The sequence below is a fragment of the Cyanistes caeruleus genome, unplaced genomic scaffold (genome assembly GCF_971803275.1).
Source record: "Cyanistes caeruleus unplaced genomic scaffold, bCyaCae1.hap1.1 HAP1_SCAFFOLD_103, whole genome shotgun sequence".
In the NCBI taxonomy this organism is placed as follows: domain Eukaryota; kingdom Metazoa; phylum Chordata; class Aves; order Passeriformes; family Paridae; genus Cyanistes; species Cyanistes caeruleus.
In genome coordinates, this window is record NW_028255905.1 from 720360 (window position 1) to 745351 (window position 24992).

Sequence of the window (24992 nt, forward strand, 5' to 3'; positions counted from 1 at the left end):
CAGGAGCTACCTGAATTCAAAAGCCCTATTTGTTACACTTCAACACTTCCCTTTTCTGGGAATTCAGCACAAACTTATAGTCAGTAAGTTCTGCAAGTTCTCTTGTTGCGTGAGGCCACATTGTGTCTTTCATTCAGCAATTAATGAAGAAAACACCAATTGCCTACTGAGACCCTTCTGCTCCCTTCCAAATCACTACTCAAGAACAAGCCTCAGGCACATGCCCACAGTCCCTCTCTGCCAGCAGCTCCGAGCTGCATTGCACAGTGCTTGCTGTGCCCCAGAGAGCACCAAGCAGGCTGGCCTGGTGCCCCTGAATATTTCTGCAAAGCCCTCTGCATTTCACACCTTTGCTGTGGCTCAGTGCAGAGCTCCAGGATTGCAGGCGCTTGGTCCCAGAGCTGTGTGAGGCACTGGCTCGTGCAGATGTGCCCTGACTTGCTGTCAGTGCCTCACGCTGGCCTCGGTTCCCCTGGCAGAAATGCCGTGCCTGAAGGACACTGCCCTGTGCTGGAGCCTGCGGAGCAGCCCGGCTCCCTCCCCCTGTGCCCAGAGTGCTGCACACACTGCTGACCATTGCCAGGAGTTCCAGGGCAGGCGGCAGAAGAGCAGCAATGGTCAGGCAGGGCAGCAGCCCTGGGCTGCTCTTTGCCTTTCTCTCGTCCTGTGCAGACTCCAGACAGCCCATGGCACCAGTGTGTGCTGTGCCCAGCACGGCGCCGCTTCCCCTCAGGAGCAGCCAGCTGCCAGCTTGGCTCTGAGAGCGGAGGATTTGCCTGGTGCCAGCAAGAGGCAGCCAGGGCCAGGCTGCTGCCTCTTGCAGCTCCAAGGGCCTCCTTCCAGCCTGCCTGTGCCGAGGCTCAGGCTTCTCCGGGCTCTGCCAGGGCTCTGCTGGGGCTCCAGCCTAGCCAAGGCCGGGCCCGCTCTCACCTCACAGTCGCTGACAGCTCTGCACCACAGGAGACCTTGCACAGCACCCTCACTGCTCTTTCTGCTTTCTCTCTTCAGCCAGACTCTCCTCCAGCCAAAGAAATTTCTCTTAGGAATACAAATTCAAGTGGCAGGAACCCAAATACTCTCGAGTCACATCTGCACAACCTGCATCTGCACAGGATGTTTGCGTTGCACCGCTCCTCCTTTGGTTTTTCCTGCAAATGCCATTGCTGTTTCTGCCTCAAATAAAAATGTCACAGCATTCTGGCAAAACTTGTCCAGTTGGCCATATTCCAAAGGCAGTGTGGTCTGGGGAGGATGAATGAAGAGGAGCCTTCCCCCCTTTACAAACTGTACCAAAGAAGCCATCAATGTCCCTTTCCACCTCTAAGAAAAAACTGACAATTCAGGAGGAAATGTTGAGCTTTCTCACAGGGTCAGAAGGAGAGAAATGTTCCAAAGGAGTTGAGATTTTAGAAATTTTATTTAAAATCCTACTCTACAATCCTACACTACAAACCTACACTACCATCCTGCACTACAATCCTACTCTATAATCCTACTCTACAATCCTACTCTGCAATCCTACTCTATAATCCTACTCTAAGTTGGTCATGGAGAAGACAGTTCTAAATTAATTGTTGCATTCCTGCCTCCTCCTTCCACTTTTTCACTGCAACGATGAGAGGTGCCAGGCTGGACCCAGGCATGGCCGATGTTATAAATTGATGCTGCAGAAAGGAAAAGAAAACAACAGAAAGTATGATTTTCCAAGCTAAGAGCTTCAAAGGCAGGGGAATACTTTTTAAATGAAAAGGGGATTGAGTCAGAGTAGGTCAGGAGCATGGGGCAAGAGTGGCACAGGTTGCCCCAAGAGCTGGTAGGAGGCCCATCCCTGGAAATATCTGAGGTGTGAGTATCCTGATCTCTTGAAAGATGTCCCTGCTCATTGCAGGACACAGACTAGATGACCTTTCCATGTCCCTGTGTGTTAGTTTGAGATGAATTGACATTTAGGGAAAGAAATAAGAAACCCCGCACGGAAGTGATTTCTTTGAGAGAAGCTGCTGGGAGCTTCCTCTGTGCCTGAGACAGGCCAGTGGCTGGCTAGTTCTGAGAACTGACAACATTTTGCACCATTTAGAAATGAGATGCGCCTCTGTGATGATGCACATTTTGAAAACCACCAGCCCGGGCACTGGCCCTCTTTGCTTCCGGAGCCCGAAGGTAACGGAGCTCTGGTGAGGCTGGCCCTGCTCGCCCACGGCCTGTGCTCCTGGGGGAGGCCGGGCCAGAGCCCAGCGGCTCCCGGGCGGGGGATGGAGGCTGCGGGACCCCGGCCCCAGGCTGGGCCAGGCCACGGCTGCTGACATCTTGCCCACACTAAACCCTCTCCCCGGCGTGCAGCGACGGCTCCAGGCCGAGCCTCCCCTCCCAGCGGCTCCCGGGCAGAGAGAGGGGCCCAGCACAGCCTGAAATCCAACACCGTGACTGCCATGACCTGGGTGAGATTGAACCCTTTCACTGCACAGGTGAGACCTTTCTTATTCTTGTGGGCCTGCTAATAAAATTTGTTATTCCTTTGAAGTTTGAAGCCTGTTTTGCCCTTCTCCGAATCCAGAGCTCCCAGCAAGAAATGAGTAAGTGCCCTGGTGATTTTAGCCAGCGCTAAAACCCAGCACTCCCTGCCAGCCCAGCCCAGTCTAGGATTGCTCCCCACTGTCAGCTGAACAGCACCAAGGTTGGAAGGGAGGAGGATGGGGGCTCATCTGATGCCTTGGATTTCAGTGGAGGAGGAGCCCATCCCTGGGACGCTGTTTCACCTGCAGCCCTTTTGGCATTTTACCTGCAGCAGCTCCTTGGCAGACCAGCGCTGCGCCTCGCCTTTCTGCAGGCAGCAGCTCAGGAAGTCACGCAGCAAAGGTGAGAATTGCTCGGGCTGCCGCAGCTGTGGGCTCCCTTCTGTGGCTATGTGGAATTTAGCCTGGGGAAAAAGGAAACACAAGGCTCCACCTGCTTCTTTCCCATCTGGAACTGCTCTCCCAGAGCCCATTGTTTAAGCTCCACTCTGCAGTGGCAGTTTTTGCCCTGGCAGAGAGGCAGAGATGACTTTCCTGTAGCATTTGGATGACGACTTTCCTGTATCATGAAAAAACCCAAGCCCCAAAGCTGCAGCTTTGCCAACATCCAGCAGATCTTGCCTTGGCAGCTGATTTCATTGCCTGCTCTAGTTAGTGGCAACTACATCAGCAAATACATGTTTCCTTCTCGGAGGATTCCCAGCAGCTTGGCAGCCTTTTTGGAAGAGGGATTTTGCTATTCTAACTAACTGTACTATTTCCAAGGATTCTTACGTGAAAAGAATCTCTGCAGTGCTTGTTGGTCCCTTAAGCACAGCTGCCATAAAACAAAACTCATCAGGCTTTCTGTCCTGTTCTTGAAAATTATGGTAATTGGAAGGAAAGAAAGGAAATGCAGCAGGTGTTCCTCAGGGAAGGAAACAAACATTTGGAATCTCATTTTCAACACAGACACATAAAGATGCCTCCACAATTGTAGTGGGTTGAAAATGCCTGTTTGGGCACACAGGAGCCACCTGCAGCTCTGTCTCTCAGCACTCTGAAAATTTCATGTTCCCTTGGGTGGCAAAAGGAAAATATTCATGGTGAAATCAGAAGTGTCACCCCTGTGGTAAGCCTGTGCTCGTTGGATTCTCAAGTCAATGCATTAACGCTGTGCCCATCCCAGAAAGTGCCAGGAAACAAACAGGAGGTTTTGGCAGGCTCTCCTCGTCACCAGGCTCCAGCTTGGTGATATGGAGAAAGTGGCTTGGGTTAGGAAAGAAGGTGGTCACTGAGTGTCTCAGCAGCACTGCACAAGAAGCAGAAGAGACTCTGGCTTTACAGCCTCATCTCCAGGTTTCAGGCAAGTTTCCCTGTGAGAAGAATGGGGGTGCACTTCTTCTCTCAAAAGCACTGTTTTAGAAACTTGGTTTGCTTTGAGTTTCTTTGCTTCATTTCTGGAAAGATAACACCAGCTCTGAGATGCTTGTTTCCTATTCTTGGGGCCATCTACACAGCCAAAAGAGCTGGAACGACTTGTAAGGCAAAGCAAAATGCTGCCTGAGAATGGAGATGGTTTGGGCGAGGTAAGGCTTGAGTTCCCCCAGTGCTGCAACCAAAGCTCCAGCAGATGCTGATGTGCTGCAGGGCCATTTGTAGAAGGGGCCTTGGTGGAAGTACTTCCAGCAGATGGCCATGGGATTTTGTGCAGTGAGCAGAGAACACGGGACAGGTGAGAAAGACAGCGGGATCAGAGAGTATTTGCTCCTTACCGATTGAGCAGTGAAACTGTCATAAGGAGTTTTTTGTTCGGCCATTTCAATTGCCACAATTCCAAAAGACCACACGTCCACTTTGGGGCCATATGGTTGACGCTTCACCACTTCAGGTGCCATCCACCAAGGAGTCCCGGTCACCGAGCACCGCTGATTTTGCTCAGGGGTGAGCTGAGCAGAAAGGCCAAAATCAGCTGAGGAGAAAGCAAAATACTCTTTTAATTTTAATACTCTCAATTAGGAAACCAAGGCAAAGAATTCCCCAGTGGAAGTTTGAGAATGTGCAGTTGAATTTCCTGGACAACACTCCCTGCTCTGTTTCCTTAGGGCTTTAGCCAAGGAAATATGAATTGGCTACTTCAAACATCCCCCCATTTTTTACACTTCCTCCAGCAGTGCCTTTTGTTCCCCTGAAGGTTTAGATTGCAGCTCCCTCCCTCTGGAAGGAACACACACAGACACACACAGAGCAATAGCACTCTTGGCTGCTTGTGGTTCCTTGTCATAGCTGTGTGCACCCTGCAACTGTGCCTTCAGCCCACAGCAGGAGGGACCCCTGCACTGCCAGCAGCAGCATTTTTGGGGAGCTGGCAGTCACTGAAAGCAGCCCCACACCCCCCATTCCTGGAAGGCTGAAGCTGAGCAAGAATACACTGACCCAGCTTGACAGAGCCGTCGGTTCTGAGAAGGATGTTGTTGCTCTTGACATCTCGATGGATCACGTGGTTGGAGTGAAGAAAATCCAGTCCTTGCAGGCACTGAGAGAGAAAACAGAACCAGGGGGGCAAAAAGTAGTGCTGTGAGTTCATCGCACAAGCAAGGAAACAGCTGTGGAAGGTTCCCTTTGCAGGGGAATGGGGAGGAATGGCAGAACACAGCGCCATTGAGAGCAAGAGCCTGCTGCTCCAACAGGAGCAGAGCAGCACCTTTCTCAGGAAAGGCATGTCAGCTTTTGAAAGAGCACCAGCAACTGCTGTTGTAGACTGTCCCCTGCAAAGCAGCCAGGGTGACTGCAGCTGCAGTGCATGTGCTCAGAAGCAAACAGCATTTGGGCTGCACTACTACCCTTTTCAGCTGAGAACTAAAACAAATATGTCTCTCTTTTTTCTCTTTCCTGTTGGTTTCAAATCCGGCCAGTACACCTTTGCTTTAGAGACAAGGAATGTAGTGCAGACAGGCAAAAGTTTAGCTAGGCAAGGTGGAGAAGTGCAAATGCCAATGGAAGAGACAGAGCTAGAATACAAGAGCAGGGGATAAGAGTACAGGAAGTGAGTCCAGTGAGTGTAGGGGCACTGGCAGACAGTTCCCTTGAGATGCTCTTGCTTGCCCATAGCCGAGCAGCAGCACAGAAACCAAGCTTGGCCCATGAAATCCCTCCCGTTCTGAGCCCCTGTTTCCCAGACAATGCAGCTCAAGGCCTTGGAAGCACAGATGGGATCCCTGACCTCCCGACTGACAGCTGCAATCTCTCCTTCAGACATTTGAATCTCGTCGATGAGATCTCTCAGAGTGCCTCCGTCCATGTACTCCATCACCAGCCAGAGTTCCTCATGCACAAGGTAGCTGAAAAAAGGAAACAAGGCCATGCAGGTGAACATGCACGGCTAGGTTGGTTTTTTGCTTGAGTCTTGTTTCTGGGTCCCTTGGAGACAAGGGCAGAAGAAAAGGAATAGACATTGCCTCTAGGCTGTGCAGTGTTTGCAGTCTGTGCTGTCTCAAGGAGAAAGGCAGTTTAGGAAGAGCCCAGATAAAAAACCTGTCACGCATGGCATTTCTGGAAATAAGCACCTAGTCTTCCTGGCATGCACAGCAATGGAAAAGAGGGGCAACAATGCAAGGGCAATCCTCTCTTGGATGGTTCATCAGCATTTAAGAAACTTGAAAAACTCAAGCCCAAAGAACTGTGGAGGCAATGAACTTAGAAGGTATTGAATTCTTAAGATAGGGCTGATGCAGGTTTTTGAACAATGTCCAGTCTGCATTTGCCAGGGTGACATGCCATGCAGACAAAATGCAGTCTCTTCCCATCCATTGGAGATAAGTAGAGAAATAATCATTAACAGCTCTATTTCCTGCCACTGACCAAAGTGGGTTTTTAAGCTCTCATGCTTGTAGTATGTAAACATTCAAGGGATAGGACCGTGACCACTCACCTGGCTAAGTAATTCACGATCCTGGGACTCCTATTACTCTCCATGATCCTGATTTCATTCATGGTTAGTATCTTCCTACTCACTCCTTGCACATTTATTTTCTTGATGGCCACCTCAAATGACATTGAAAAGGAGTAATTTGAGAAAATTGGTAGCATGAGACCACAACACACATGGAGCAAGTGATTTTGGAATGGCACAGCCAAGCTGTGCCCAAGTGCCTTGTGATTAGACCTCATCACTGGAGTAATTAGGAAGTGACATTCCAACAGCCCATTTCTCTGCTCCCTTGGGGGTCAGTTACAGGACATGTGGCCACTGGCAATTTGCCTTGTCCACAAAGCCTGTTCCAAGTGCAATTTGCAGGCTGGCTCCAGTCTGTGCTTCTTGTGCCTTTTCAGCACAGCTCTCCTCAAAGCTCCAGCCACAGCTGTCAGCAGTGGGGAAAGGCCTGGAGAGCAGCAGAGGCTGCAGGGGCTGTTGACATTTACCTCTCCTCCTGTTGCAATGTCAAGTGCTCTGGAAACCTCTCCAAAACCCCTAGAAACAAAACAGCAGCAAAGAAAGGAGAAGCCATTTAGATCTTGCAGTGGAAGCCAGTCCAGACTGGAGAGCTCTGCTGTAAATGCCTAAAAGCTGCAGGTTGCAGGAGGGGTCTGCCAGAAGGCAGATGATGCATTTTCCCCTCAAGTGCCTGGGCACTGGGCCTGTTCCTGAAGCCTTGGGCTTTACTGCCTCAGCTCCAAAAGGCAGCTTATTCCTTCATCTCGGCTATCAGCTTCTAAACTGTGCAATTCTAATCCTGAGCATGGAGTATTTCCTTTAGCAAACTCTTGGAGAGAAATGTTCCTGAGAACTGTTATCTGACAGCTCTCATTGGGGGTAGGTTGTGCTTTCAGGCAAGCAAGATTCTTCTCCTTTCATTAGTGTGGCCAGATGATTTGGAGACATCCAAAAATGCGAAGGAAATGAATCCTGAGCTGTCCCACACTTGAGAGACAAGCAGATTTACCAGGTTCTGTTCCTTGCTGCAGGCAAGACCTTGGCAGCATGGAGATGTCTTTGACAATGCCTTCTGAGCACACTTGACAAATTCTGGCCAGTACTGAGACATGGGGCAGACTAAGCCCGCTGTCTAAACATGTGGACAACTTGTCTGACTTCCCACTTGATGGATATTCCACCAGTGAAACACCTGGCTCATGGCTGTGTAGAAGTGACTGTGGTTGGACTCACCCGCTGCCAAGACTTTCCAGTTCGATGTATTTTGTGACGGGATTTTCCTTGTTCACCATTCTCCCTGAGGGAAACAAAATGCAAGATGCTGACTTTCAGGCAGAGATCCGAACTTGCAGGAGATGCCAAAGGCAGCCCCGCTGTCTGGGGCTCTGAACCCTCTGTGGTCAGCTGGGCAGCAAGCACAGCAGCAACAAGACAGGCAGTTGTGCAGCACAAATGGGCAGCAGAGAGACTGATTTTGTCCAGTCCTTGGAAGGAAATGAAGCGCAGAGAGCACAGCAGGGCACAGCACAAGGCTGGCAAAGGCCAAGCATGAGCACTGACAAGCAATGGCAAGAAGACACAGCCAGCCTGAGCCCCTGACAAGCTGTGGCCCCCGTTCAGGACACAACAGCATTGCCTTGGAGATCAGACACAGCCAGGTGCAGATCAAGGCCCTTTTGTGTCCCAGCAGGTGAAGGTAGACACCAAATCAGCTGGGATCTTTTCTCAGCCCCACCAGGTCTTTTCTGAGAGCACAGCACTGGCAGCTGTCATGGGCAAGAAGCAGATTAAATGGGTTGTGCTGCAGAATCACAAAGGGCTTGATGTGTTTTCCCAGAGACTGATCTGAGCAGGGCTTGGGCCAATAGGTAGGATTCTAAGAGTCATGGGAATGGCTGGGAATCAGGTATGAAAAAGTGCCATGGATCTGAGGAATACACAGCACAGGGGCTGCAGGCTCGCTCCTGAGAAATGCCTGCAGTGCTGTTTTATCTGATCACACCACGTGGATGTGTCTCTTGGACACATCTTTAGAAAAATAAAACTAGGATATTAATTACAGGTTGTTATACAAGTATCTGTTTCTTCATTGTGGGCCCAATGAAAACATCTCTTGCTCTCTGTTTCTGCTGTCACCTGATGTTCTTTCAAAGGAGTCCTCACTGACAAAAATACAGCATTCTCATAAAAACCTTGTAGATGTAGTAGAGGCAATAAAAACAGTCCTAAAAATGACACCAGTAAGACCCACGGGGCAGAACAGCTCTTTCAGGATGGAGAAAAAAAAAACTCTACCAAAAAACCACCAAACCCAAAACAAAAATCTATAAAAAACACCACACAGAAAACACAACCACAACAAAAAGACAAAATCCCAAATCAGTTTCTGTGAAGTCTTTTGGTTCTGACGACTGGTGGGAAGTCTGGAGAATCAGGAGATTTTAGGAATCAAATATTCTGTTCAGTTTGGCCACTAGCACACAGAACTTGCATAGATCATTTGCTGGGCCACAGCCTTCTGCTGATCCAAGAACAATTCCTGCTTCTGCCTTTAGTGGCAAGGGAATGCCAGGCAAAGCCGAGCCAGTCCAAGCTGCCCTCAGAGGCAGCAGGAACAGCCAGAGCGCTCTCTCGCTGCCTCAGAGCACAGCAGTTCCTGTGGGGAGTCCTAAATGTCTCTGGGACACCAAAGTGAGGAGGATCATTTGCTACAGCTCTGCTGGCACGTGCACACAATACACTGTCCCTCAGACAAGAAATACACCAGACGTACTCAGTTGCTCCACGAAGTCTCCCAGGCTCTCCTGGAGCTGAGCAGCAGATGTGTCACTGCTGGAAATGGACAAACTGCCCCGGCTCCACTGCTCAGCTTGGGCAACAAAGGCTCCTTTAGATGCTGCTGCTGCTGCTGCTGCTACAGCAGAGTGAATGGAAGAGCCTGTGTAGATCTGCGAGAAGAAAGGAGTTTGTGTCAGAAAGCTGGCTGGCAGAGATTACCCCGAGTTCCCTTTTCAAATGCAAGCCCTTAGGAAGTTGCTGTTAGCCACATGCAAAGCTCATCAACTGGATTTTTTGGATGCCCGCTTCTGGAACCAAATGGTCAAAACCCAAGGTTGGTTTTAATCAAGTTGATGGCTAGTTTCATATTCCATTTTCCTGGATTTTCTCAAGGATGACTGCAACAACGACCATTGCACTTCCTCCCACGGATCCCTTTCCCCCTCCAAGGGCTGCAGACACATTTGCAGCTCCTTGTTCTAATGTTGGAGCTCCTCCCCCTCAGTCCTCTTTTCCTGCACCATCTTCAGAAGGTGCTCAGCCTGCAGCACTTGTGCTTGGGACAGTACCTGTGCCTCCCGCCGGCCTTGGGGCTCTTCATGAGCCGGCATTTGCTGGAAGCCTTCGCAGGCTGCCAGGTGAGATATCAACACGTCCACCTCAAGTCAAAGAGAACAAAGCAGTCAGAGACCACAGCTTGTCCCTGTGTGCCAAGGCTCATTGACTGTGAGCAAAGGGAAAGAGCAGGACAGCAGCAGATTCACCAAGGGATACAGACAGCTTGCAGCTTGTATTCCAAATCTGTCTGGGGGACTGTGTTCACTTGCAAAAAGCCCTGAAGAAACAAGGAGAGCAGGAGCAGGCCAGCAGGAATCCCTTGAGATGAGTGCTGGCAAAAGGGACAAATGACTGGTGCCACTGTCCAGGGCAGCAGCTGAGATTGAGCACAGCAGGAAATGTCCTTCCAAGCAGCTGGGATAGACACTACAGCAGGATGGCACTGAGAGGCATCAGCCCAGCCCCCTGCTGCTCTGCAGAGGAAAGGCAAGAAGGGCAGAAAGCACCAGACTGCAGTGACTGCTGTGCCTATCGCTCTTTCACTCACTCGATTTTCTAGAGCCTCTTGCTGCTGAACGAGGAGATGGAATTTCTCTTCGATTGTTCTTCTTTCTTCCTCCAGCCTCTCCTCCCTTGCCCTGATCCTAGCCTCAGTTTCCTGCAGCTCTGCCAGAAGCTCCTCCTCAGAGGCCTGTGAAGAACCAGAGAGAGGAATGTCCATGAGTGGAGTGTCTGCCACACTTTCACTCACCTGGTTTTCTTGATTTCCTCTCTGCCAGGGGAGATTCATCTCCTCTTCGATGCTTTTGTCTTCCTCAGGCCTCCTCTTCACTGCCATGATGGCCCTCGGAGCTTCGGGCAGCTCTGCCTGGGGCTCTGCCTCGATGTTCTGTACACACAAAAGGAGAGCAAGTGCCTGGGAGCTGCCCTTTTCAGGCCTGCCCTGCCACTCCTGCCCTTCCGACATCTACACTCTTGTTAGAAATCCTGCTCATTCAGGGGACAAGGATGTGTGCAATTGGATCCTCTGCTGCAGCTCAGAGAGCCTCTATGGCCACCTCAGGATATGGAAGAGGACCAAGGTGTTTCTCCTCCCTCTTTTGTCAGCTGAGAATTCTGAGTGGCACTGACAGAGATCCTCAAAAGGCCCCACCAACAAATTAATTGACACACCCCTAGGGATGCCAATGAAGGAAGCCATGGGTCATGTAATGCATGTATGACCAAAGTCAGCAAAAACCACCTAAACCATGGAATTGTCCCACCTCACTAGGACAGGCTGAAATTTATAGGTTAAACAGGGAGTGTCAGGACAGAAGAGGCAGGAGGAGGAAAACAGCTCTGAGGAGAAAAAACAACCATCTCTAAAGGGGTTCTTAGCAACACAAGACAGCACTCAAGGACTTGCAGCTTTGCCCCCACACTAGGCTCCAATGCAGTTTCCAAAGCTGCAGACTTCACCACAAAACGTATCAAGAGAAACTTGCCACTTGTGGATTTTGCCTCAGAAGAAGGGTTCAGAACTACACAGTTTGTTTCTTTGGCCACACAGGACAAGAATGGCTGGCCACAGCTTCATGGACAACACAATCATCTCCTTGCAGCTTATCAAAAGCCAAAAGACAGGTGGCCTAAAAGTCTCTGCAGAAGTGAAGAATTACTCCAGAAAACTGCAGAACACTTCTCCAGGTCATGCAGAGGTTTCCAAAAAGGGACAGCAAACAAAGCAAGCCCTGTGAGCCCCAGAAATGCCGAGTGAGCCCTTGGCCATGGCTTGGCAGAAGCCAAGAGACAGAGCTTCCCTGAGCCAAGCAGCCAGCTGCTCACCCGCAGGCAGCAGCGCTTTGGGGCCTCAGCACGACGGCTCAAAGCCCAATTTCCAGCTGCCACGGGATGGGGGAATGGCTGGGTGCTGGCAGGACTCCAGCACTCAGCATCCTCAGCCAGCAACAGCAAGTGCTGGCTGCTCAGAAACTTGCAGCTCTGCCTTGCACTAAAGACAGCAGCACCCAGCACTGGCACTTACTGTCTGGGCATGGTCAGGCTGGGCTGTGACCACAGCTGGAGGCTCGTGCTCCGTTTGCTCATTTTGCTCCTCTTTGGCCTCTTCTCCAGGAGCAGAGGGAGCCACAGCAGAGTCTGCTCTTGCTTCTGGGCTCTGTGGACAGATGGTGGAGTTAGGGACAGGCAGCTCCCTATCATTTAGAACCTTATTTCTCTTCAGCTCGATTTCTACAACCAGCTCTACCAAGCACAAATCATCAGCTTTGATAGCAATGGGATTCTAAGTCTCTCCAACTAAATTAAAATGGGTTAATTCAGCCAGGCTGCAAATAGTTCTGAATTAGAGAGTTCACCCTGGCTACTATCAGCAAGCAACGTTCTCTCTGCAAATCTGAGCTTTGAGTTCTTTTAAAGCTCTGCAATGGAAAATTACGAAATAGCCAACAGTGCCTTTGCTATTGCTGTTGTAAACATGGAAATGGATCTTCTTTCAGCCCACCCAGCTGGCCCTCTGCACTCTACTGCCACAGGCCAAGCTCACAGTTCCCTGCACAATTCTGAAACACCAGGAACATCAAATGTTCCTTTCTGACTCACCTCAGGATCGGCACCTCTGAACACACGGCTCAGATGACCTGCAGTGGGCAAGGAAAATGAACCAAATTCTTTGAGAAAACTGGAGAGAACCGTGGCCTGTTTAGAACAGCATCTGAGAAGATCTCCCAGTGTGCATTTTCAAAGGTGTCCTGCTTGACTGGTGTGGTTTAAAGCAGCAACTAAAAAATCACTAGAAAACTTACTTATTTCTTGCAGTGAGATATGGATTAGAACAAGAGCAAAACAGGCTTAAAACTTAAATGGAATAAAGAAAGTTTATTGACAAAAACTACAAGAATAAGAAACCAGAATAAAACTTCCAGAACAACCCTTTTCTCCCCCACTACCCAACCATTTCCTTGTTTACATGACAACATGGAGACAAAAAACTTTGGATCTTTGGTGTTTACAACAGTTCCAATTCCTGCTGGAGTCTTTTCATCAGTCTTTGTAGAGAAACAAAAGTCTTCTTCTGCTATCTATGGAGTTTTTCACAAGAAAACTATTTTTCTTCATAGCTTTCTATTTCTCTGATGCCAGCTGCCCGGAAATCTGCCATCAGTTGTCTCCTCCCATTTCCCATCACTCTGAGGTGTGTTATGGGTCATGAGTCTAGGGATGTCATTTTTATGAATGAGTTATTCAAAGACAAAAGTTCTCTTTATCTGTTTTTATGAGCCCTCCTGGAAACAGAAGTTTTCTTTTTGTTTCTTAAAAGCCATAACTCTTCAACTATTACTTCTCCTCCTCTGTTCCAGCATCTCACAGTGTCACAACTACTTCATCATTTGCTCAAAATCCACACTTGGAAACACTCCATTCCTCCCAATATACTCTGTCATGAATTAAAGGAGTTTTTTTCAGAACACTACTGTCCATCTCCATAGCTTTAACAGAAAAATATTTCAGCTTATTAAAGCATCTCCTTCTTTCTCTTCCCCCTCTCCATTTAATTTGCTTCTTCACTCTCTTTGATGGGTTGATGGTTGATCACTCCCTCTCTCTCTCTCTCTCTGGAAAAAACGGATTAATCTGCAAGTCTCATGCAGGCAGTAAAAGAGTTAAAATCTTGCTAAAGCTGCAGATGTTGATGGTGTCAGGTTTCAGTTTCAGAAACTGCAGTTCAGTGTCAGAAACTGCAAACCAAGTCAGGCTGGCCGGCTCCGTTTCTCCCCCCACCCCGCCCTCTGCAGCCTTGTCCGGTCTGGAGGGGGGGAGGAGGCCGAGACAGAGCCCTGTGACCTCGTCAGAAGCCAGAAACCAAAGAGAGCAAGAAATTCCCGGCCTCACATCTTAAGGTGGTGTTCACAGGTTGATCTCACTTCTCAATAGTTAAAACCGCTGCCAATTCTCACCCATGGCCCGGAATTAGTCAGGAGAAAAAACTCCCATCAGCCTCCCGCAGTTTCAACTTCCCGAGCTCTCAGAGCTATCTTAAAAGTAAAGTCACCCCAAGAGATTGAGCCAGCAAAGTGAGGAAATGCCAGACTCTGCTGCCACAGGCTCTCCCATGGAGGGAACAGAAGCCCTGCAAATGCTGCCCGCAGCCCCCTGGCTACAGACACCCCGTGTTTTGCTGAAGGTGTTGACAGGAGCTTGACCAAACCAGGGGCATCCTCATGGTCTTTGTGTTTCAATAGCAACCCGGTCACTAAGAAAGAGCAGGGAGACCTACAAAAGCCAGCTCAGGTTCCAGCCAGGGAAAACCTCTACTTACGTGCCAGGTTGGTGAGGTAATAGCTGGCGTAGCCAATGCCATAAATGGTGCAAATGGCAGCAGCGAGCTGCTCCATCACTGTAGCACTGCTGTGCCAGTTTGCACACTCTGCTCCATAACAAAAACAAACACGGCTCCTGTCAGTGTGCAGCTGCCCACTGACAAATGCCTCAAGCAGGAGGATGCTCCTGCACTGAGCAAGCCCAAGAGCTGCTCTGACCCTGAGGCCTTCCGTGCACCAAGGCAACCTTGGGATGTCACCACGACAAGGTGGCATCCATGCCCTGACATCACAAAGCCAATGCTCTGCGCTGCTCTGGGAACTGATGCAGAGCAACCCAACCTTCCCTACAGCAAACACAAAATTGCCTGGGAGCTTCTCCTCTGTCACAAAGGGTCACAAATCCTTTGGTGGGCTGTGGGAAATGGAAAGACAGAAACTTCCACAGGTACTGAAGGGTTTGATTGACAGCCTTGGAAGGAGCTTGGGTTCATGCAATGCTAAAGATTCACAGACACTGAGCAGAGAATTCATAAGCTTATGTTCCTTTAGCTGCAAGTAAGAATATGCCATAAGTAAATAAAAAACTGTATTGAGTGAGATGGTGGAGAGTTTTCATCTGTGATTGTGTGATTTTATAGAGTAAGCTATGAATCTAAATATTATCATGAGAAGCACATGTGTGTAGGTGAGCTAGCAGTGTATTGGGTGAAAAGCAGATGCAGTGCAGCAGAACTTGGCAAAGGTGAAAGGTGATTAAGTAATAATAAACCTCTTCAATTTAGTGCATTAGCCAAAAATCTCAAATCAGCGAATCTCAGCCACTGCACCAGGCTGAAGCTGAGGATCCCCAGCCAAGCTCAGAGGGAGGAGAACACAGCATTTGTGGGATCCTTTCCAGTCTGACTTGCTTTAGCTGGAGCCTGGGGGAGGAGAGAGCAGGAGAAGGGTTGGCTGAGTCCTCTCCCCTCTGCCTTGCCCTTCTCTGCTGGATCCTCAGTTCATCCCACACCCACCCCAAGACTCCATCCCCATCCTACTGGTGCTGACGGGATTAAAGGAGATAAAGAGGAGATTAAAAAGATAGAGAGGAGAGAAAAAGAGAAGTTTAAATGCAGTTTAAATATGAAAGAAATACCTATGTTAGTGACTGCTGAGAGTTCCAAGGGAGCTGAAGGGTTTGGGAAGGGCCAGGAGCCCGTGAAGGGCTCAGGAGCTGCTGCTGCCGGGAGGGAGGAAATGCACCAATGGCTCCCAGCAGAGTCTGTGCTTTGAGGCTCTTTCCCAAACAGCTGCAGGAGGGAAAGCAGCTGAGTTTGGAGGAAGAGTTTTCTGCAGAGGTTTCCTGTTTGGAGCTGTCACAAGCTTGAGCTGCTCAAGGGAAACGCGGCTCTGCTTCCAGCAGGGCCCAACTGCCCGGGAGCACAACTTGGTTCCCTGGCCCTGAGCCAACGGGCAGCAGCAGCTTCTGTTCCCTCCTGGCTCTTGTGTCATTTCCAGCAGCACAAGACACACCAAGAAAAGCTCCTCCAGAACATGCCATGAGAAACACAACCTGATTTCATTGCATGCAGGAGCTCTGACAGTCCCACGGGCTCAGGTTTGTTTGTCAGTGAACAGAGCAGGGAAAAGCACAGACACATTCCCTGCACAGGGAATTCACAGGAGGAAAGTGCAGCGCCGGAGGATGTGCTTGGATACAACGTTCCCACGGCAGTTTTGGGGATAAAATCGTCAGCAGAGAGAAAAGAAAAAGTGCTCCCAAGGGTGGGCTGGGGAGGGCTGGTGCTTCCCGGGAGGCTCCCGAAGCTCAAGAGGACAAAGCCCAGACCTTGTCCAAGCTGCGAGCTGGGTCTGAGCCAGAAACCAGGGGGTGGCAGAGACATTGCTGCTGAAGGGCTTCAGATTGCCAAAGCTAAAGTGTCCAGCATCAAGGAACAACTTGAGGTTATGGAAGTCCCAGTGCCCACGTTCCATCCCCTCATTTCAAGCTGAAAGCAGAGCGCCCCTTGTGACTCTGCTTTTTAATAATCAATGTCAAACTTCAACAAAATTCCCTTAGAAAGACCCCATGAAGGTTCACAATGTGAGAGCTCACTCGAGGCAGCCCCAACTCCTGCCCTGGTTCAGTCCCTGTCAAGCCCACTGTGCTTTCCAGCTGCTTTGCTCCAGCTCCCCCCAAATCACCATGAATTCCACTGAACTGAAACAAATCCAAATCCTCGTGGGTCGGGACAAGGGCAGGGAGAGGTCACTCAGGGATCACCATCAGGGGCACAACAGCCCGACATGGGGAAATGAACTGAGCTTAGGACTGAGCAAATCAGACCAGGAGAATGAGGATTAAAATCAATCTTGAGAAACACCTCCTCCCGCACCTGAACTTTTCTGTCCGGGCCGCTGCTCGAGGGGCACAGAGAGGGGCCCGGCCTTGTCCCTCGAAACCTCCCTGGGAATCACCCCAGAGCCCTCAGCCTTCCGTGTGCCCATCCCCGGGGCCCGTTGTCCCTCTGAATGGCTCCCGTGGCTCTCCCAGTCCATCCCAGCCTCTCCCAGTCCATCCCAGCCTCTCCCAGTGACCCCGCCTGTCCATCTCGCCTCTCCGTGGATCTGCCGCCCCTCAGCCAATCAGAGCGCGTCTCTCTGGTGACTCATCAGTTGCCGGGCAGATCCACAGAGCCGAGAGCCCCGCGCTGGACTCGGCCACCCAGTGCAGCGAACTTCATTCCCAGTCCCTCCCAGTGCCACCACAGTCCCGCCCAGTGCCACCACAGTCCCGCCCAGTGCCGCCACAGTCCCGCCCACTCCTTTTTAGCCATTCCCAGTCTATTCCTAGTTCATTCTCACTTCACTCCCAGACCTCCACGCCCTCATCCAGTGTCCCAGTATCCACTCTCATCTCTTTCAGTGCCATCCCAGTCCCTCCCTGTCCATTCCCAGTCCCTCCCAATGCCACACCACTCCTCTCCACTCTCTCCCAGTGCCCATCCCAGCGTGTCCATCTCGCTGGTGCCCTCCAGCTCCCAGCCCGGCCCCGGCCGCCTGCTCTGCTCCCTGATGGATTTCTCCCCTGCCCACATCCAGCTGAGCTGCTCCCAGGGCCAGCAGCAGCTCTCGGGCCACGTGCTGGCCACTGCCGTGCTCCCCAGCGGGGACTGGAGCCAGCAGCTCCTGGTGCTGCTGGAAACCGCCCCCGGCAATGCGGGCTCAGCTCCAGCTGCCAGGTGGAGCACGGCAGCCTGGAGCACCCCCTGAGCCGGCACTGGGGCACGGCCCGGCCCCCACAGCGCCGGGGGCAGCGGGGGAGGCACTGGGGGGGCCCAGAGGGGGATTGGGCTGTGCTGGGAGGAACTGGGAGGGAGTTTGAGACAGACTGGTTTAAACTGGGGAAGGGATTGAGGTGCTTAGGATGGCTGGGAAGGGGTTTGAAGAATGTTGGGGAGGGTGGGATGGGGTTCTGGGGGGCCTGGTGAACCCTGGGAGGGAGTTTGGGGGTGCTGGGTGTCACTGGGAGGGATTTGAGTGAGCTTGGAGGAGCTGGAAGGAGATTGGGGATTGGAAAGCAGGGATTGGGATGAGGTTGGTTGTGCTGGAAAGAGACTGGGAGGAGTCTTGATGAGTCCTGGTGGGCCTGGGAAGGGACTGGGAGAGGGTTTGGGGGTCCAGGGGCAGTGGGGAGAAATTGGGAGGGGGCTGTGGGATCCTGAGAGGAACAGGAGGGGCTCTGCTGGGTCCTGGGGAGGCTGGGAAGAGACTGGCAGTGATTTACCAAAATAGCGATATTGATCCAGTATCAACATCAATCTGTTAATGGACAAAAAACCTCTCCAACAGTTTAAAGTTACAAAGTGGATGTTTAATCACAGCACTGGGCGAGTGCGGGAGTCACCCCTTAATACGCACTGCAAGTTGACAAAAGATTCCAGTGTCTATTTATTTACAAAAGTCTTAAATATCCAGAATACTAATACATATTAATACTAATGCATATGCATAATGCTAGCACCTCCCATGTTCCACTTCGGATTAGAATTCATGGTAATGATTTTAATGTCATTACGCCTGCATGGTTGGCTCCCCAATTTGAGGAGAGGGTCGTTTTGGTGTGGAGGGTTCATCAAGGGATGAAGGAAAACCGCTCTTCCTCACTCTCACCATTCTACCTTTACAATGGTTGACATTACAAATGACATTTGGTACAACTCCAGTTTCCTCCCTTGTGACTTGGAAATGGGTTTCCAGATGTAAGGTCTGTGATCTTCCTGAACCCGTTTATCAGTTTCTCTTTTCTCATTATAAGCACAGCTGAACAAACATACAATGAAAAGTAATTTTTTATCTAAGTCCGAGATTCATTATCTCAAATCCTGTTTCTCACTTAATCATTAACTCGAACTAGTTCCAGCAAGGCCTATCTCTAGCCAAGATCCCTAATTTTTCTAAAATTCTTAATTGTTTAAAATTAGTGACTCCAAAGGAGGTTTCAGAGGGTCCTGGGTAGGCTGGGGGAGACTGGGAGGGTCCTTGGAGGGGCTTGGGGTGTCTGTGAGAGGTTTTGGGGGTCCTGACCTCTGCAGATGCCCCAGGGATGCCATCAAACGCTGCCCAACGCAAGATGCTGATGGGGATTGGAGTCTCAGTGTTGGGCTTCGTCTTCTTGGCACTGGGGCTCGGCTTCTGCCTGCGCAGGAAGGTGAGGGAGGGTTCTGGGGTCGTGTCTCCCTCACCCAGAGCATTTGTGCTCCCCTCTGGGCCCCCAAGCCTGGTGTCACCCCCTTTTCTCTGCCCACACTGCTCCTGAGGCAAAAGGTTCTTGAAGATTGAAAGTCAACAATTCCCATTGTCATTCTGTATCCTGTTGAATTTTCATTCCCCTGTTTCATCCAGGTGCCCACAGGGAGCCAGGAAGATGTGGAGCCTCCCAGCCAGGTGTCTTCCCAACACGCATCACCAGGACCACGGATCACCAGGGCTCTGCCCAACGGGGGTCACTGGGGATCATCCAACGCCCATCCTCCCATGGGGGATGGAGCTGGAGCAGCGCACGAAGCTCTTCCCGCACTCGGGGCACTCGCAGGGCTTCCCTTACTGGTGCCTACGTTGGTGTCGGGTCAAGTTAGAGCTCCGTGAGAAGCTCTTCCCACACTGGGGACACTCGAAGGGCCTCTCCCCAGTGTGGATGCGCCGGTGCCTGATGAGGTGGGAGTTGCGTTTGAAGCTCATCCCGCAGTCGGGACAGCGGAAGGGCCTCTCGTCTGTGTGAATCCGCTCATGTTTGAGGACATTGGAGCTGGTCTGAAACCTCTTCCCACACTCAGGACACTCATAGGGCCTCTCCCCAGTGTGGATGCGCTGGTGTTTCCTCAGGTTGGAGCTCCACCCAAAGCTCTTCCCACATTCCAAGCAGGTGTAGGGCCGTTCCCCTGTGTGGATCACCTGGTGTCTCATCAGGTCAGAGGTATTTCTGAAGCTCTTCCCACATTTCCCACACTCATAGGGTTGTTCTCTCATGTGGATCTTCTGGTGATTCCTCAGGCTGGAGCTCTGGCTGAAGCTCTTCCCACATTCCCCACACCCATAGGGCTTTTCACCAGTGTGGATCACCTGGTGCTCGATCAGGTGGGATCTCTTTCTGAAACCCTTCCCACATTCCAAGCACTTGTGGGGCTTCTCCCCCAGCTCTGAGCTCCGGCTGGATCTCTGGCCGTGTTCCTGGCACTGGGGGGATCTTTCCTCCTCGCAGCTCCCTGGACTGGGTTTCCAGCCCCTCCTCACGCAGGATCTCTGGGGCTTTTTCTCCTCCTCTTCCATCTGGACACAGTTTGGGAATGAAAATTCCTGGTTAGGAGGAAAAGGAGAGGAGAGCGCCTTGGACTGGGGGTTCCTCCATGCCCAAGTTCATCTCAGAAAGTCATTGGGCATCTTGTGTCTGTAACAAAGCAAAGCACCAAGATTCAGCCCAAACAAGAAAACAATGATGAAAAACTACCCAAACACCAAATTCAGGAAAAACCCCCTCCAGAATACAAAGATTCAGCCCCTGCAGAAAAACAAAGCACCAATATTTAGCCCAAAAAAGTTCAGAAACACCAAGATTCAGCCCCATCAAAATCGTGGATCCCCTCCCCAGTCACCTCCAGGGCAACACTCTTGGAACTGCACATACAGGGAGAATGGAACGTTGTCCTGCTTCCTCTTCCTTCTCTCCCACCTCCTCCTGTGGCCCTACTCTTCCTCCCACTCCTCTTCCTCCTACTATTTCTCCTCCTCCTGCACCTGCTCCTCCCACGTGAATCCTTAGACCGTTTTGTTCTTCAACCCTGCTTCTCCTTCCCTTCTCCTCCTGCCCCCAGGCCCAGCACCCACTGCCGCCTCCCTCTTCCCCCCCAGTCCCACAGCATCCCACCGCAGGGGCACGGATGCAGCTGGGCCAGCTCGGCCTGGGGCAGCGCTGGGCTCTCAGCCGCTTCCGCCCGCACTCGCTCCCCACTGCAGCCGCTCCCGCCACCACAGCGCGGGGGGGCCCGGCCTTGGCGCTCCCCCCTCCCACCTCCCCAAATTCCCCTCCAGGGGGGCGCCAAGGCCCGGGGGGGAGGGGCGCAGCTGGGCTCCAGCTGGGGAACGCTGGCAGCTGCGGCTCTGCCTGGACACTGATGAGTCATCAGCGCCGCGCGCTCTGATTGGCTCAGCCCTGCCTGAGCCCTGCGCCTGCACCAATGGGGGACACCCTGCTCCAGGGGGGATGGCCCCAAAACGGGGCAACCCCAGCAAAGGAACAACAACAAAGCCTCTTTACAAACTGATCCCCTCAACCTCATTGCACATAGGGCCAGGGACGTGGACATAAGGAAGTGACAGGAGGAGCCATCAGCTGCACAAAATGTTATGAATTGATGACACAGACTGCTGTTCAGCCAAGGTCCTGCTAAATTCATCAACTTCCAGAAGAACAACAAAGACTTAACACAGCCATCAATATCCTTAGCTATACAAAAGTGAGGTACATATTAAGGGGGTATGTGGGAGGTGCATTGGGAAGTCTGTGCCTCTCCAGGACTACAGCCAATGGGGAAAGGGAGAGGGAGATGTGACCAAGAAAATTAGGATGAAAAGGAGGCTGTGTCCTCCAATAATTGGAGAGACCCCATGGGAAATGTCCCATGGCCTCGCCCTATTTTTATGAATGAAATTACTGTTACAGGACTCCTCTGTCTTCCTTGTGGACAGAAACCTCTGGGGATGTCAATTTTTCCACACACCTTGGGGCTCCTCCGCAATTCCTTCCACCGTCCGGGCCGGCGGGCAGTGAGTGCAGCTGAAGGGGCCTCACCCAGTTTGGGGGATCGGCTCCCTCAGCTGGCGGCGGCACCGGGCATTGATTGGGTACCCGAGAGTGAGCAGGAGACAGACGAGGGACGGATCAGGGCGGCTCTCAAGAGTCGGCAGGGAGAGAGCACTGAAAATCTCAGCAGTGACTACAGTGGCATCTTTGGGGAGTGAACATGGCAGGGCACCCAGGAAGGGGACAAAAGGGAAAGCCAGAATGGGGTCCCAGCAAAAGGGATGAGGATCCCAAAATATCTCTCAAGGGTCCCTTGGGAGCATGTGGAGGTTGTTTGCACATTCTCCCAGAGCTAACTAGGGATATGGACACACAAGGGGGACAATAAGGGAAGTCCAGAAGGGATTTAGACAACAGGGGATGGATGGTGTTGGTGTGTTGGGAAGGGATTGGCTGAAGGGGAGTGTGCAGGAATGTGCTTAAGGCAAGAAGCAGCAGGAGGAATCCATGGGATAAGAAAAAGGATAATGGAAAAGAGGAAGAGAAAAATACTGAGGATTGGGATGTGTTTCAGAAGGGTCTCATCCTCCAAATTTGCTTGCTTACTCAGATCCTTTGTATCCCAGTTTTCCAGGACAGCAAAACAAGGAGGTGAGGATTTCAGGGGGTTTCTCTGAGCTGGGAGCGGCAGGAGCGGGCGCAGAGCTGCGGCACCGGGAGCACGGGCTGGGGGCCTGTGGGGAGCTGTGGGGCCGGGCCGGGGCTGTGGGGCAGCCGGGGCTCAGCGCCGGGCGCTGCCTGAGCCCAGCACCCCCCGGGCAGGGCCGGCAGTGGCCCCCGGCCCCCAGGAGGCTGCGGGACGCCCCGGCCGCTGCCCGGCCCCGTGGAGCTGCCGGCCCTGCCCGCCGGGGGGGCCGCCTTTGGACACTGCGGCAGGACAGGGACCGGCTCTGGGATGCGGGCTGGGGAGGGGAGCCTCAGCACAGCCAGCACGAGGAAGGAACAGCTCACAAATGGCGATTAGACCTGCAAGGATCCACATGATCTTTTAAGCATTTCCTGCTGGGTCCCTGGAGAAAGGAAGGGTTTTGCAGAAAGCTCAGCAGCTGCCACACGATGAGCACCCACAGGCACTGAGGGGGGCTGCAGCAGCGACAGAAGAAGCCCCTGCAGCACTTGCTCACAAAGGCTCAGCAGCTGAATGCAGCAAGGAATAAGCAAAAGGCCAAGCTGAAGGCAAAGGCCATGGCACAGTTCCTACAGTCCCTGAGGGATCAAGCCCAGGGCCCAAGGGGGCCCCAGCACCCAGGGGACACCCTCGGCCACAAGCACCTGGCACAGGCATTGCCCTCCTGGCCAGGGCACAGCCCACCCAAACAGCCCCTGGCAAGGAATCAGCCTTCCAGCTGCAGGGCACAAGGACACTGCAAGCACAGACAGCAGCACCCTCAGCACCAGCAAGTCCAGCCCTTGATGGACACGCATTCTTAGCGGTGGCACAGCTCCCATTCCACCAGGGACCCACCACACTGCAGCCCTTGGGAACATCCAGGGTGGGGCTGGATCCAGAGGAGACCTTTCCTGATGGACACAGGGGCCTCTCCATCCACTCAGAACCTCACACCTAAGGGGGAAAATTGTTAAGGTATATTTTAATTAATAAGGCACTAAGTGAGAAAGATGAGTGGTTGACTTTTATTCAGCCACTATTAGCAGATGTGGAGGATGGGTTTAAAATGCAGGAATTTTTCTTTGCTCACAGTTGTGATTGTAATTTACTGGGAAGGGATTTGATGGCTAAACGGGGAATGCAGATTAATGTTGCAAAAGGTGATACAGAGGCTGGTTCTGTTGTACCTCTGTGTCAAATGTCTGGCAGAGCCATGGCTGAAGTGAACCCACAAGTGTGGGCAGACCCAGAGAAACTGGCAAAATTAGATATGGAGCCTCTCCAAATTTCCCTGAAGCAACCAGGACAAGAGGTGTGGAAAAGCAATCCCCTGTTCCAAAGGAGGGAAGGAAGGGCTCACAGCCTGTCTGGGAGTCCTGCTCAAGGCACGGCTTGGGCAGCCAGGGATGGCTCCCTAGAATGCTCCTATCCTGCCAAACAAGAAATCCAATGGAATCCACAGAATGCTGCAGGACCCAAGAAGAAGAAATGAGATGATGAAACCGAGACACCCCACACTCTCAGATCCTTACACCAGCCTCAACCAGGTGCCCTCCTCACACTGCTGCCATTCACAACTTGATGCAAAAGATGCTTTCTGGGGATCTGCCCACTTCCAGAGGATGCAAACACAATTCTGCCTTGGGCTGGCAACAAGAGGTAGAAGGGAAAATGCTCAAGACATGGACGGTCCTTCTGCAGGGATGCTCGGAAGCACCAGCCTGATTGGGGCAAGCCTTGCAGGAAATACCAAAGGAATTGACCTCACCCCCAGGGACTGGCTTAATGCAGGATGTGGATGACTTGATCCAGTCAGGAGGACAAGGAGAAGAGGCAGAGGAAACCTCTGTGAAATGGCTTCATTTTCAGGCTAAAAAACAGCTTTGAGTATCTGAAAAAAAAGAAATGGCAAATGGTAGAGAAAATGGTTAAATATTTGGGACCTATATTGACAGAAGCTTTGTCTTGTATTGACCCTGAGAGGGTCCAGGAAATCTCAGAAATAATGTTTCCCTGGACTAAAATGGAGCTGCAGCAATTCTTACAATTAACAGGGAATTGCAGGAGCTGGATTGAGGATTCTCTCTTCTAGCCAGAACATTGTGTGAACTTTTAATCCCCAGATAGCCTCAATGTTATGGGGTGGACATAAGAAAGAGAACAAAACTTAACAAAATGAAAATAATAAAATGATTGATGCCCCAGCCATGGCTCTTCCAGACTCAGAAATCTGAATTGCAAGGGAATATTCAACAGGCCACCCCTGAGCCTGCACTGAAGGCAACGCAGCAGCAGCCAGGGCTCCCCAGCGGGGGAAGCCCCTGCGCCTGCCCACAGATCCTCTGCTCAAATCCTCGGCCTGGCCACCCTCCTTTGCCATCTCCAGCCACTGCGGGACAATCCTTGCTCTCACTCTTGCAGCTTCAGGCCTTTCTGTGCCTGCCCTCGCCACAGCTGCTGGGGAAGGCACCGGGACAATTCCACTCTGCCTCTCAATGACACTCACACTCTGCCCTGCCTGGGATTCGCTGCTGGCAAAATAGACCAACTTGAAAATGGCTTCAAATCTTATTTCTCTAAAGGGACTTGGTTTGCCTTTGCCTTGGGGAAAGGAAATTTAAAGGTTTTTTTAAGGGATGTTCCACCACTCAGCAGAGATGAAATTAACATCTCAACAGACTGGGAATAGCCCAAAAGATTCCCCCCAAGATAACGACCAGCAACAAAACATCAACACCCAGCAGCAAACATCAACCAACATCTTACCCCAGACACTGCCCCAGGCACAGCTGGAGACACCTGGTCTGGAAAAGGCTGAGCAGGAAATCCAGGAGTGCCCACCTAATTCACATCAGAGGCACAGAAATCCCGGTGCAACAGGAAACCAAATCCTAACAACTCCACACCTTGAAACCAATGAACATTAAACCAATGGATTTCTATGGGGTCAGAATGTATA

The 24992-nt window shown here is 51.5% G+C and overlaps 2 protein-coding genes across 2 annotated transcripts in view; both read right to left on the reverse strand.

Annotated features, from left to right (window-relative positions):
- Positions 1-14328, reverse strand: part of LOC147646281 (uncharacterized) — a 274673-nt gene extending 260345 nt beyond the window's left edge. Inside the window, exons 1-14 of the mRNA XM_086873675.1 lie at positions 14081-14328; positions 12364-12401; positions 11789-11920; positions 10310-10651; positions 9774-9863; positions 9200-9374; positions 7660-7723; positions 6915-6963; positions 6424-6536; positions 5716-5833; positions 4929-5028; positions 4268-4464; positions 2780-2917; positions 1484-1664 (exon numbers count right to left, since the gene is read on the reverse strand). Coding sequence (XP_086729801.1) covers positions 1563-1664; positions 2780-2917; positions 4268-4464; positions 4929-5028; positions 5716-5833; positions 6424-6536; positions 6915-6963; positions 7660-7723; positions 9200-9374; positions 9774-9863; positions 10310-10651; positions 11789-11920; positions 12364-12401; positions 14081-14156 — 1734 coding nt within the window. The 5' untranslated portion in view covers positions 14157-14328 and the 3' untranslated portion in view covers positions 1484-1562. The remainder of the gene's footprint in view (positions 1-1483; positions 1665-2779; positions 2918-4267; positions 4465-4928; positions 5029-5715; positions 5834-6423; positions 6537-6914; positions 6964-7659; positions 7724-9199; positions 9375-9773; positions 9864-10309; positions 10652-11788; positions 11921-12363; positions 12402-14080) is intronic.
- LOC147646287 (serine/threonine-protein kinase PAK 3-like) overlaps positions 1399-24992 on the reverse strand; it is a 91195-nt gene continuing 67601 nt past the window's right edge. The window contains exon 16 of the transcript XR_015281914.1: positions 1399-1523. The gene's annotated coding sequence lies outside the window, so the exon portion shown is untranslated. The remainder of the gene's footprint in view (positions 1524-24992) is intronic.